The 14,634-nt window shown below is 56.5% G+C and overlaps 1 protein-coding gene across 1 annotated transcript; it reads left to right on the plus strand.

The window, feature by feature from the left end:
* The first annotated feature begins 4,676 nt into the window (after positions 1–4,676).
* On the plus strand, positions 4,677–6,175 carry LOC144155405 (uncharacterized). Its single transcript, XM_077686809.1, has 2 exons — positions 4,677–4,894; positions 4,927–6,175. Exons 1-2 carry the CDS (start codon positions 4,677–4,679, stop codon positions 6,155–6,157), a joined length of 1,449 nt encoding a protein of 482 aa, XP_077542935.1. The 3' UTR covers positions 6,158–6,175.
* The last annotated feature ends 8,459 nt before the right edge of the window (positions 6,176–14,634 follow it).

Raw genomic sequence — 14,634 nt, forward strand, 5'->3', positions numbered from 1 at the left:
ACGGGCCCAAACATCCGCGTCCTCAGCGCGAACGTAGTGCCGATCCATGCAGTTAAATACACACATATCCGCAGTCGAAGGGCATATGCAAACAAAAATATAAATAACAGTAGAGTCAAGCTATTTTATAGGAATTTGAAGGAGGCAAAAAATTGTATTAAAACCACCTAACAAAATAAATGTGAAATATTTGTGGTGTAAAAGAATATGATCGTTTTATTTGTGTTAAATGTGCATTCCGCCCGTATTATGTCTTTTGTTACTTGGTCAGTCCGCTTAAAAAGGGCAGTTTGATGAACAGGGCTAAAAATGCGCCCCCCCCCCCCCCTGTGGGTTCATGGGAAGCTGGGAACACAGCCGGCAAAGTAAAAAAATCGTGACTACTGGTATCACCAACCATGTACCCCTAGAATGCCCATCTTGTAAAACCCCCAACACCACAGACCACCTATACTGGGCTTGGCCCTAGCACCCGAACCCCATCTTTCCCCCTCGTAGGAGCAGTGGTAGGTTGAGCTGAACAGCTCCCTGCTAAGGACGCATATTAGCCTTGCGTCTCGGGCAAGAGCAGCTGTCATAACTCGTGGCTATTCCGACTAGGAAGACCAACCACAACGGCATTTTCCGCTCCAATAAACGTTTCCCTCCTTCTCCTCCCACCCGCCGGTCCTACTTACACTTTTGCACGAAAAACTGTCATCAAACGTTCCGGTTGTGCAGAATTGTTTATTAAGTTTATATAGTTTATATAGTTGTTGAAACTGCCGCGCTAAAGCGGGATGCATACGGTCATATTATTGTGTATTTTCTGCTTTTAAATGGCTAGTTTAGGGCATCGTCCTGTGATTACTATTTGCTACTTCATTACATAATTTTGCGTCGCTTCACATCGTGAACTATCCTGACCTAGTAACTTTTCCGTCTCGACGAAGAGATGGGTAGATGCATGCATGGATGGATATACGGATTGACTATTAGATGGATTTATGTACGTCTGTATGGATGGATGGATGGATGGATGGATGGATGGATGGATGGATGGATGGATGGATGGATGGATGGATGGATGGATGGATGGATGGATGGATGGATGGATGGATGGACGGATGATGGATGGATGGATGGATGGATGGATGGATGGATGGATGGATGGATGGATGGATGGATGGATGGATGGATGGATGGATGGATGGATGGATAGAAGGATGGATGGATGGATAGAAGGACGGACGGATGGATGGATGGATGGATGGATGGATGGATGGATGGATGGATGGATGGATGGATGGATGGATGGATGGATGGATGGATGGATGGATGGATGTACGGACGAACGGATCGATGGATGAATGAATGAATGAATGAATGAATGAATGAATGAATGGACAGATTGATGGATCGATGTATTGATGGATAGATAGATGAAAGGAAGTATGGGATGATGCGAAGATAGAAGGATGCACGAGCGATAGGACGGATGTTGGATGGATGGATGGATGGATGGATGGATGGATGGATGGATGGATGGATGGATGGATGGATGGATGGATGGATGGATGGATGGATGGACACAGACAGCGGGATGGATGAATTGAAGGAAGGACAGATGGACGGACGGACGGACGGACGGACAGACGGACGCATGGATGGATCAATGGATCGATGTATGTATGGATGGATGAATGGACGGATGGATAGACGGGTATGCGGATGAATAGATGGGCGGATGGATAGATCGATAGATCAATGGACGGATGGACTTATGGATGGACAAACTAATAGGTGGATGGATGGATGGATGGATGGATGGATGGATGGATGGATGGATGGATGGATGGATGGATGGATGGATGGATGGATGGATGGATGGATGGATGGACGGAAGAGCACTTAGACGGATCGATGGATGTATAGATGGATTGGCGGATCAATGGAAGGATGTGATTGATTGATTGATTGATTGATTGATTGATTGATTGATTGATTGATTGATTGATTGATTGATTGATTGATTGTAGGGTTTAACGCACCGACGCAACGCAGGCGATGAGGCGCGCCGTAGTGGAGGGCTCCGGATTAATTTTGACCACCTGGGGATCTTTAACGCGCGCCGAAATCTGTTACACACGGCCGCCGCGGCCGGTAAACGAACCCGCGACCTCGTGCTCAGCAGCGCAACGCCTTAGCCACTGAACCACCACGGCGGGTGAATGGAAGCATGTATGGATGGTTCAAGAGATCGGTGGATGGATGGATGGATGGATGGATGGATGGATGGATGGATGGATGGATGGATGGATGGATGGATGGATGGATGGATGGATGGATGGATGGACGGATGATGGATGGATGGATGGATGGATGGATGGATGGATGGATGGATGGATGGATGGATGGATGGATGGATGGATGGATGGATGGATGGATGGATGGACGGATATATGCTTAGAGACAGATGGATGGTTCGATGGATGGATTCATATGGCTGGCGAGAAATCCGAGCTACCGTCTGTTAAATATATGCGTCACTACTATTTTTCTTTAGTACAAGGTTCTGTTGTTTGAAATAGTCATTACGGTTCTTTAGGTTTCTTTACGGGATTGGCTACTATACGCTATAGGAGCTTGGAATTTTCAGCCCACGTACGTGCCTGCACTTTGTGGGGATCTTAATTGGGGCTACTCCCAATTACGCGAGCACGTAGCCCGCGATCCCCTCTCCCCGAGGGGCGAGGATAGCCCCTCGCGCCCTCTCCCTGCAAGGGGGTACGGGCTGACCAATGCGCGCCGGTCCGTGGGCCACGTGGGGCGTGACGTAGTGGCCCCGCCGAGGGGCTCGCGGCGGCGGGCGCGCGCTTCGGTCGGACCCAGGAGAGATTGGCTGGGGGGCCGACTCCGACAGGTACTTCGTGCTTGCACGCTGCTCGCCTCGCTTCGGCCTGAGCGACCGCCGTTCTCTCACTTCTGTGAGGTCGGCGAACGTACCGGGAGTTGGATTTCTCAGTCAGTCTGGTGGTCGGTTCCGGTCATTGCCGGGCCCATCACCCGCAGCGTTTCGGTGGCTTACGCCACTGGAACAACAGCTGCCGAGTACCCCCCCCTGCGCCTCGGGCTCTGTGGCTTGAAGCGTACGGTCGGCGGGTACCCCCCTCTCTGCCCCAGGGCTAGGAGTGTAATACCAGGGCTGGTTGCTGTACCGTGGATTACCCGGAATAAAACCACGTTCTGAGGAGCTACTTCGTCTTCGCGGAGTGACTGTGCACGCGTGGCGAGGGCCGCCGCGGCCGTTTACGGTTTGGCTTGCTCGAACCCATGGTGGGCACCTTGGCAGGCTGCACTGCATTACAGAGGTGAGGCCCACATATCTGGCGCCCAACGTGGGGCAGCCTTTGTTCTTACAATCGTTGCCTCCCTTTAGCGAGCTTGCAGAGCTTTGCTCATGCAATAGGCCGCTCGCGCCATGGACGCTAGCCTTGAGGAGACGCTTACGCGGGCGTCGCTAGCGAACATCGCATCCTTCCGCGCTTCACCGAGCGTGGACGCCGACCAAAGCGATGTACGAGTTTCGGGAATTCCCGAGTTCGCCGTTCCTCCGTCGCCTGAGGCCACATGTGTTGGGTCGACGCCGCTCCTAGCCGGGAGAGCTCTCTGTGCCCCGGCCCCTCCGGCCTCTGCCGGTATAGTAGAGCGAGGTGAGAGGCCGCACTCAGCTTATGCGGGGAGTGTGCCGAGTAGTACGCCGCGTCTGGTTCAGCCAGGACTCCGGCGAGTGTGCTCACTACATAATAGTCGGTACGGTTTGTGCGATAGTGATATTTGTGCATGGCAATCCGGGTGTGCTCCCGTAGCCCTGGATGGAGGTGCGCGCGATGGCGAGCGCATAGGCGTATTGAACGCATTCGGGTGTGCTTCCGAAGCCCCGCTTGCTAGTGATGTTGATACATGTGCACGGCAATCCGGGTGTGCTCCTGTAGCCCTGGACGGAGGCGCGCGTGCTGGCGAGCGCATAGGCGTATTGAATGCATTCGGGTGTGCTTCCGTAGCCCCGATTGCTAGTGATGTTGATATATGTGCACGGCAATCCGGGTGTGCTCACGTAGCCCTGGATGGAGGCGCGCGTGCTGGCGAGCGCATAGGCGTATTGAATGCATTCGGGTGTGCTTCCGTAGCCCCGATTGCTAGTGATGTTGATATATGTGCACGGCAATCCGGGTGTGCTCCCGTAGCCCTGGATGGAGGCGCGCGTGCTGGCGAGCGCATAGGCGTATTGAATGCATTCGGGTGTGCTTCCGTAGCCCCGATTGCTAGTGATGTTGATATATGTGCACGGCAATCCGGGTGTGCTCCCGTAGCCCTGGATAGAGGCGCGCGCGATGGCGAGCGCATAGGCGTATTGAACGCATTCGGGAGTGCTTCCGTAGCCCCGCTTGCTAGTGATGTTGATATATGTGCATGGCAATCCGGGTGTGCTCCAGTAGCCCTGGACGGAGGCGCGCGTGCTGGCGAGCGCATAGGCGTATTGAATGCATTCGGGTGTGCTTCCGTAGCCCCGGATGCTAGTGATTTTGATATGTATGCACGGCGACCCGGGCGTGCTTCAGTAGCCCCGGAATGTGGCGCGCGCGCTAGCGAGGCTGCGACTGCGCGCGAGCGCTTAGGCTTTTTGGGCGCCTCTCATGCCGGGCGAGCTGCATTGCAAGCCCCGGCCGGTACTTTCATCGACGGTCCGAGAGCCGCAAGTGCCAGGCCGCTCCCAGTTAGTACTGGGGGCCAGCCATGTATCCAGCCAGCCACAGGATTACCTGGGCTTCGGCAAACCGCCCCCGTCGCCACTCTCGGGGCGCGCGGTATCCCCGCGCCGTTTCACACCGGCTGCGTCGCCGCTGAAAGCCTGGTTCGTGCCAGAGAGGCTTTCTTGCCGCACAGGCCACCCGTTTTCGGGAGCAACGCGGCAGTAGACCCCGCTGTCGTCGCTTACGCGGAGGCAGCGGAGGCTCGGGAAGCACCACCCGCCAACACCAGCGGGCTGGGCACACGAATTCTCCCTCCGGCCGCCGAGCCGCCGAACGACCCGCGAGTATTTTCTCGCCCCGATGCGGACCCCTCCGCCGCACACGCAGTCGTTCATAACGGAGATGCTTCCCCAGATGCAACCTCGTTGTTGCAGCAAGCTACTCGCTTGATCCAGTCCCTTTCAGGCGCTCTCCAGGTTTCCCTGGGGGCACCGAAGCTGTCAAAGCCGCTGGTGAGGCTAGAAGTGCCAGTTTACCGCGGCTACGAGGATACCATCAGCGTGACCGACTTCATTGAGTCTCTCGCGCACTACCAGACAGCCATGGGGCTCAGCGACAGCGATATGCTCGCTCGTGTCGTGCCAGTTGCGCTTACGGAGCGAGCAGCGCAGTGGTACCGGCTTGCCGGTCACCGAGCCGCCACGTTCACTGAACTGAAGGCGGCAGTCCGCCGCGAATTTCTTCCGGTGGACTACCATCGGAGGATGCGGCGTGAACTGGAGCTGCGCACACAGGCTCCCGAGGAATCGCTCCTAGAGTTTGTGCGGAGTATGGAGGAGCTATATCAAATCGCCGAACCGACAGCCCCGAACGATGAACGCGTCGAGAGGGTTATCAGGCAGGCGCACCCCACTTTTGCGGCGTACCTGCGCGGCGCTCGGTTCCGCGACCTGGAGGAGCTAGCCGCTGAGGCGAAGCGGATACAGGGCCACATACTCGCTTCAAGAGCGTATCGCCCTCCTCCTCCGGCAAGCGAGGCTCTCGAGCCCCGCTGCGCGTGGAAGGGAGCTTCCTCTTTTCCTCGCCACCCGCCGCACGCCGCCCACGCAGTCGGCGCGGAAGAAAAAGGTCTGTGGGAAATTAGCGCACGCGCTTTGGACCCATACACCTACGGACGCCGCACGGCTAATGCCGGAAAATGGCCTCCAAACAATTCTGCAGCGAACAACCGCCCGAAACAACCCCCAGGTCCGGCGGCAGGCGGAGACGCGCCGAGGGATGCCAATCGCGGGAATACCCGTGGTGGGCTGCGCTGTTTTCGTTGCGGAAAAGAGGGCCACATGATGCGCAACTGCTCCCAGCCACCGGCGCACTTGGGAAACGCAGGGGCCGGCCGAGCGGGAAGGCCCGTTCGGCCGAAGTAATTCTGGCCCCCTCCCTAGGCCGCCCGGGTTGTCCCGTTGGCGAGCCTGCGCCGTTCATCACTGTCGTCATTGCGGGACGAGAATTCCCGGCTTTATTGGACACGGGAGCTAGCGCTTCTTTGTTCGGAGACGAAGTGTTGAACCTCTTGCAACAGCGTTCTGTTCGCCTCAGGGAGTGCCGAGCTGTGTTCAGCCTTGCCAGTGGTGCAGTGCGCGCCGGCGGCGCCGCAAGGTTGACAGTTCGATGGGACGGGCGGATGAGACGCTGTCGTTTTATCCACCTGCCAAGGCTGAGTGTCCCCGTGATTTTGGGCCGCGACTTTCTTCGGAAGTCCAGAATTACGATCGACATTGCGAACGGCGGTTACAGGGCCGGACTTTTGTCCCCCCTTGTTCCCTTCGCTAGCCCGCCTTCGCCGGCTCTCGCTTGTGCGGGAGAAGCGTTGCCGCCGTGCGGAGTGCTGCGCACCGGGGAATACCCCGGGTCAGAGCAAAGTTGTTCGACCGCTTCTCGGTTGAAGAACAAGCCCGCGCGCGACGATGCGCTCCATCCCTTGATCGCCGATGTGGCTGGTTGGGATCGGAAGGAGAAGGCCCGCATCTCGGACATTTTATTCCGGTTTGCGGAGCTTTTCACGGATCTGCCGGGTTGCACTGATCTCGTGCGACACAGGATCGAGACAGGAGATGCGCTTCCTTTGAAGTGCTACCCCAGGCCGACTAGCCTCGCTAAGCGGCGGGCTATTGACGGCGCGCTGGACGAGTTACTCGCGACAAATGTGGTGAGGCGCTCCGACAGCCCGTGGGCGTCTCCTGTAGTCCCGGTAGAGAAGAAAGACGGCAGTTTTCGCTTGTGCGTTGACTACCGAAGGCTGAATGCCCTCACCCGGAAAGATGCCTACCCGCTGCCTACGATCGAGTCGATAGTGGGGAACCTGGGGTCAGCTAGGTATTTCACCATTCTGGATGCCTCAAAGGGTTACTTGCAGGTGGAGATGAATTCGGAGGATCAGGCTAAGACAGCGTTCACCTGCCACCGGGGTTTGTTTGAGTTTACACGTATGCCATTTGGGCTGTGTAACGCCCCTGCAACATTTCAGAGGCTGATGGACCGGGTTCTTGGGGAGTCAAGGTGGTCACATGCAATGTGCTACCTTGACGACATTGTAATATACTCGCGTTCACTGGAAGAGCACGCTAGTCACTTGGAAGATGTGCTCGGTAGGCTCAAGGCAGCGGGTTTGACGTTGAATCCGGCGAAAGCGCAGATAGCGCGAACTCAAGTGCAGCTTCTTGGGTTCACGCTGGGCGGTGGCTGCATCGAGCCAAACGCGGAGAAACTCCAGGCTATCCTGGGCTTCCCTGCGCCCACAGAAGTACGCGGCCTGCGCCGCTTTCTGGGAATGGCCAATTTTTATCGGTCATTCATTCCGTCCTGCGCTAAACTCCAGGCTCCCCTGACGCGGCTGTTGGGGAAATCTGTCGAGTGGCATTGGGGCCCTGAGCAAGAAGGTGCGTTTCGCAGCCTGTCCCGCGCAATTGCCGAGACAGCGCAGCTCAGGTTGCCCGACCTGAACAGGGAGTTTGTCGTACAAACCGACGCAAGCGACCTCGGACTGGGGGCTGTCCTCCTTCAGGAATACGATGGCGTGCTGCACCCCCTGGCTTTTGCCAGTCGATCCCTTCTCCCCGCTGAGAAGAATTACTCAGTGACAGAGAGGGAGTGCCTTGCTATCGTGTTTGCGCTGCGGAAATTCGACGTCTATTTGGACGGGACGAAATTCGTCGTGCAAACGGACCACAGCGCACTCACTTGGTTGATGCGGCTCCGAGAACCTTCGGGGCGATTGGCACGCTGGGCGCTCCTCATACAGCACTACGATTTTTCCGTGCAGTATCGGAAGGGAAGCAGCAATGTGGTCGCCGACGCGCTTTCACGCGCCCCGCTTTCGCTCCCGGCCAGCGCCGAGAGGAATGTTTCGTCTGCCAGCGCAGGCGAGGAGGCGGTTGCGGCGGAGCCCGCAGTCGGAAAGCCGTGCACAGCGGTACGGGAGAACACAGCTGGTGCATTGTCACCACCCGTAGAAAGCGCGGTTGGGTCCTCTGTTGTTGAGGCCAGCGCATCTCGAGCGCCGAAGGGGAAAACCGTCTGTGTCATGCCCCGCGCCGAGAAAGGAGAATGCGCTGCTGTTGCGCTGTGTACGGAAGCTGGACCCTCTCGAGGGAACGCCAGCAACGCTCGTGAGCCAAGACGGCCCCCCGAATTCGGGCAGCCCCAGGCCACGACGCCGGAGATTCAGGTCCGTGCCTGGTCTCCTTTCGGGATTATATTCAGCCGGGAAGAGCTAATTCAGGCTCAGCGAGACGATCCTTTTTGCCGAGACATTCTCGGACGCCTACGAGAGGCGGAGCGCCGTGACGTTGCTGGCTTTGCAACGGGCGCAGAGGGACCGGAGCCAGCTTGCATTGCTGGTAGTCCCGAGGATACGTACCTGCTGGACAACGACGAGCTCGTGCTGAAATACGTCGCCACTGACGACGAGTCTATCGACCCGTTCAAGGTGGTGATCCCGAAACGTCTGAGGTGCGCGCTTTTGCGGTACGCTCACGACGAGCCACTGGCCGGACACCTGAGCGGCTCGAAGGTCTTTTCAAAGATCAGTCGCACTGTCACCTGGCCCGGCATGAGGCGGGACATTTTCCGCTATTGCCGGTCGTGTCATGCCTGTCAGTCTGTCAAATCGCGCGGTGGGCGCCCGCCGGGGCTGATGAAACCGATTGACAGCCAGCGGCCGTGGCAAATAGCCGCCTGCGACCTTATGGGGCCTTTCCCCAGAAGCAAGCACGGCTATCAGCACCTGTTGGTAGTGGTGGACCACTTTACGAAATGGGTGGAATTGTTTCCACTGCGTAAGGTGACATCCCGGGCTGTGCTGGACAAGTTAATGGAGGTATTCACTCGCTTCGGCTTCCCGGAGCGCCTCATCACGGACAATGCCTCCTATTTTACTGCCCGACTTTTCCGTGAAACATGCTCATCCTTGCGGATCGAGCATCGTCCCACGTCGCCCTACCACCCCCAGTCCAATTTGACCGAACGCTTCAATAGGAGTGTGAAGACAATGCTCAGGGCTTTTGCCACGAGCCAAAAGGACTGGGCCGACCACCTGAACGAGCTCGCGTTCGCTGTTCGGACAGCGGAGAGCCGTTCAACGGGATTCTCGCCCGCATTCCTCACTTTTGGGAGACACTTGGCCAACCCCCTGACCATTGTCACGCAACGCCAAGACTCGGACGAGAGCGCGCACCGGGATTGTTCCTCGTACGCGTCCCAACTCTGCGCCCGGCTCAATCTGGCCTTCGACAAGGCGCGGAAGAGCCTCGGCGTAGCTCGAGCCCAACAAAAGGCTCAGTACGACAAGAGTCACCGTAACATTTGCTATCAGGCAGGTGACTTTGTGCTCAAACGCAGCCACGCTCTTAGCGATGCCAGCAAGGGGTTTTCCGCTGCATTGGCTCCTAAGTGGGTTGGGCCCTACCAAGTTGAGAGGCGACTCTCACCGCTTGTGTACGAGCTTAAGGATCCCCGAACAGGGAAATCCAGTGGCCGCGTTCACATTGCCGACCTGAAAGCCTACCATTGTAGGCCGGCAGAGTTGAAGCCGGGGTCTGACGACCTCGCGCCAGGGCAAACGAGCACACCCGGTGTGTCGGGTCGCTTCCGGCCCCCGCATCGGTATGCCCTCCGCCGACGCCCACAGTTGGGAGAAGAGAATTTATTATGAAACCACATATCAGCACGCAGCGACTAGTGGTAACAGCGCTGCCCGAAAAACACACACAAAAAACAATCAGTTTCCAAGTACTCCGGGCAGCCTACACTTTGCACAACAATTCTCTGTGGTGATGAAACAATTAAGCTACTCTGAAATCAATGCACACAAAGTTCACATGTGTTCAAAGAAACAGTTCAGAAACTCGTTGAAAGTCAGTACGGCACAATAGTGATGCTCAGAATGTTATTCCTGACCGCTATGAAACGCGTGGACCAGCGTAACAGGAAGGCTTCTTCACCTAGAACTGCCAACTCATTGTCTAAGTGATTCATAAGCATTGACCGCACACGCCACAGCAATGGAAACATCGCCCGTTGCGGTCGGGCGCGAAGACACGCGGCACCACGATTTCGCCATAATACAAATGCACCAGCACACATAAGGAAGTTCACCAACGTGTCATTTGAACGTGTGCTCATTCTAAGTGTAACACCAAACAACCTGCTTAGCACAGTCCAAAACGTTGCCGCTACACGACACTGAAACAAGGCATGTTCCAATGTTTCAGTGTGCCCGCAGTGCGGGCACCGTGAGGAACGCACAATGCCGAATCTCGCGAGACGGTCACACGTCGGAAGAACTTGCCAGCCACGCAACCATCCGAAATCCCTAACATCAGAAGGAAGCTCCGTCGAAGTCAGCTGATGCCAACGGACACCGCGTGATCTTGCTATCTGCTGATTATCTAATTGGTTTATTGCCAATTTTTCGCACAATTCGCTTGCTGTACTTTCCATGAAATTTAGGCTTGGCAAGGTAGACTGGACGTTTCTCAGTGTTTTGACAACATAGGCATAAAATGGCGGTGACTGCTCAGCAGAGGGACCGGCAATGCGTTCGTCATAAAACATTGAGCGGTGCGTTCCCAGAAAGTACTGCAGCAGCGCCCTCCCTGGGTACTCAGTTGAGTCCACAAGGTCGAACACTGCGCGTACGGCCAGCATGCTACACATAGTTTGCAAGCAAGGCAGACTGAAACCACCCATTGACTTGGGTAGTCTCAACAGCGCACGCGACACTGTTTCCGTCTTGCCCGCCCAAAAGAACGACCCAAACTTCGTGGCGAGCTGACGGGTGAAATGGCGTGGCGGTTTAGCTACGTGTGCTACATAAAAAAGTGCCGCCGAGACGGAGGACTTAATTATGTAGCTGCGCTCTGCGAGGGAAAGTCTGAACTTTGACGCAACCGCAAGACGCTGCTCCGCTGTCTGGAGGAGGCGCTTCCACGTACTACGCGCCACTTCACCCGAGGAATGGAAAACCACACCAAGTACTCGAACACCCGTAACCCATTTTACGTTGCCCGCCAGGCTAGATGCAAATGTGCCGAAGCGCACCGCCATACTTTTGCCCCTGTTCAGTCGAGCTCCAGACAGCTCACCGTACTCATAAAATAGCCGCATAAACGCTTGGTAGCTGTCCTCGTCCCGAATGAACAGGGAAACATCGTCCGCATACGCAGACACCTTGACTTGGCCTATGCCTGGCAACGGGAAGCCGCGGATGGCGGTATTTTCATCGATACGGCGGAGCAGCGGGTCTAGACAAATGACAAAGAGCAGAGGCGACAAGGGGCATCCCTGCCTTATCCCACGGGTGACGGAGAACGGACTACTTAATAGTCCGTTGACAAGGAGTCTGACACTCACGTTCGAGTACAGCAGCTCAAGCATTGTTACAAAGTCGTCCGGAAAGCCGTATTGGCGCAAAACGCCTGCCAGGTATCGATGTTCCACTCTGTCGAAGGCTTTCGCTTGATCTAGGGAGATGAAGCAGCCAGAGGTGCCAATCTTCGTCGCATAGCTGAATAAATCACGCGTCAATGCCAGGGACGAGAAAATCGTGCGACCTGGCACGCTGCACGTTTGCGCTTGGCTGATAATATCGGGTAAAACGGCACTGGTGCGTCTAGCCAAAATGGATGCTACGATCTTGTAGTCCGTGTTGAGGAGTGTGATCGGTCGATACGCCTGGGGCTGCGTAGGATCCCCGCCTGGCTTCTCGATCAAGATTACGCGACCTTCACGGAAGGATTCTGGCCTTACTCCATGGAGAAAAAAGCCGTTCACCATGTCAAGAAGCGCACCCTGAATGGCCGGGAAAAACCTCTTGTAAAACCCAGCAGGAATCCCGTCAGGCCCAGGCGCCGACGCACCATTCAATTTTTTAACACACTCGCCGAGCTCGTCAGCATCCACGGGAGCACACAGCGAATCAACAAGGTGATCTGGCACACACGGCAGCACCCCACAAAACGCACTAAGCTTTTCCGCAAATTCCTCTGCATCCCACGACGCGTTCTCGGTCGAGAAAAGTGTGGCGAAATGTCCCACGAAGACCTCGGCTATATCTTCAGCCCTCGTGCTAACCGACCCGTCAGCGAGTGTAACCTCTGGAACAGTAGCTAGCCCACCCTCCTCAAGAGAGCCCGCTCTAATGTGCCGAAGTACAGACGGGTCCGAGACGGGCCTGCCCAAGGTCTGCGCACGGCTCGCCGCTTGCGATGATTGCCGTAGGAGGGACTCGTAGCGTACCTTTAGCAGGTTAACATAGTCCCGCATCGCGAAGGTTAAGGTTCCCCCTCTCTGTACGATGCGAAGCCTCCACAACGTGTCGTTGAGCGCGGCCGTGATGCGCGCCTTGCGCGCACGACCCTCCTTTACTAAAAGCACGCGCCAGTGGTCCTTCAACTCATCCCAAGGCAGAGAACCGAACTCACACAGAGCAGTCAACGAAGCATTAAGTGCTGCTGAACTGTCCCTGTCGGTTAGCAGACGCTCGTCCATTCGCCACATCTGGTGGCGTGGTGCACAGTTGCCAAGGTTAAGCGTCGCTAACACGGGCCGGTGATCGGACACTCGACGAGCCCCAGTTGGGAAGGAGAGGACGGCACAGCAATCCAAGTAGCGGCTCAACTCGGGTGGGAAATAGAACTTATCTAGCCTACTGCCAGATTGTCCCCTTTCCCAAGTAGCTACAAACCTGTCGCCGTGGAGCTGCACCCACGCATCGGAAAGATGGAATTGACCGATCAGGTCCTTTAACTCCCGGGCACCGCTATAGGGTCTACCTTGCCCACGTCCCCGTACATCACGCTGAGGGTCGGTTACACAATTGAAATCACCCACCAAAAATGTTGGGTAAGGTTCGAGCATGAATGCGTCGAGGGATGCGAAAAAAGAGGAAGAGTCAGAGTGTTGCGCGGGTGCGTACACTACAACAGCTCGGACGCGACGAGCAAGCAAGAAAAAATCAACTGCGAGCACGCGCCCTCCGATCCCATAAGTACAATGAGCCTTGCGGCGCAAGCTCTCACGCAGAAATACAACGCCTACGCCCGAAGCCATCCTGTCAGACAGGGTGAAAAAAGCTTGGACACAAAAGCGCTCGCGAAACGAAAGAACGTCGCGTGGAGTACGAAAATTGCACTCCTGCAAAAAGAGAAGGTCAACGTGTTGCGCCCGAGCATAGTGCATCACCTCCCTCTGTTTGTCCAAGTCCCGAAAGCCCTGGACATTCAAAGTAAGAAAACGCACCAGCATAAGGTGATAAATGCACAAACCACGTTAACCCTCCCATCCTCAAAACTCACTATCGTCGGACGGCACGTCGACTTCGACGCACAGTTTCTTGTTGTCGTCGGCATCATCGGTGTCCGCTGACGACGACGGCAACGCCCGCTTGGACGCATCTAGGCGATCCGGTGGAGAGGGTCGGGGGGGAAGCAAGTCGTGCACCTGGTTGATCGGGTTGGCGAGGCGAGGGTCGGTAACAACGAGGGAGGGACCAGCAGGCTCGTCAGTGCCTCCCACATCACCTGACTCTGCCGAAGAAGGCTGACTTTGCTTGGTGCACGCTTCGAGCCGCTCCAGGAGGGATGGGGAACTCTGCAGATCGGCGACTTGGCTGACAGTATTGACGAGATGGGAGTCCGTAACCTTGGGCGTCGGGGCAGCACTGGTACTGGCCGTACTGTGACCGGCTACAGGTGACTTAGAGGAGAGACTAGAACGGCCAACCGCTGCCTTGCCGCTCGTGCCGGCTTTGCTTTGTTCCTTCCGGCGGCTGCGCGAGCCGCTCGAGGAACCGGGGAGAGCGATGCTTTTCTCCAGTGCACGCCCTGGCTCGTGCTGAGCGTGCTCCGCGGGGTCACTGCTCTCGGAAGAGCTGAGGCTCGTGAAGAGGGAGGTATCGTCCGATGGCGATGACGTGGCTTCTGCCGCAGGTGCAAGCTCTTCCTCCGAAGGCGACATGCAGCTCTCCAATTCCATCTCTTGGCTGTCAGTAGGGGTGACGCCAAGATCAGCACTTTCGCTTGACTCCTCGGCAGGCTGGCCCAAGGAGGCCCGGGGCAGCTCGGGAAAGTCGCTTGTACTTTCAAGAGCTTGCAGACCGGGGGGCGCGCGAGGCGTCTCAGAGAAATTGCTTGCAGCATCCGCATAGGAGCGGGGCCGCAGGCAGTCAGCGGTGGCATGGTTGCCCTTGCAGCGGCGACACTGGGCATTGCAGTTGACGTCATCGTGGCCGTACTCCGAGCAGCGGCCGCACCAGGGGGTCTTGCAGGCGCTAACTTGGTGATCAGTCTGGCCGCAGCGGGCGCATACCCTCCGCACACCTTTGTATTCAAACTGGGCCTTGAAC

This window comes from Haemaphysalis longicornis, unplaced genomic scaffold, assembly GCF_048455015.1.
Source record: "Haemaphysalis longicornis isolate Haplotype H1 unplaced genomic scaffold, Haemaphysalis longicornis Haplotype H1 scaffold_1, whole genome shotgun sequence".
In the NCBI taxonomy this organism is placed as follows: Eukaryota; Metazoa; Arthropoda; class Arachnida; order Ixodida; family Ixodidae; genus Haemaphysalis; species Haemaphysalis longicornis.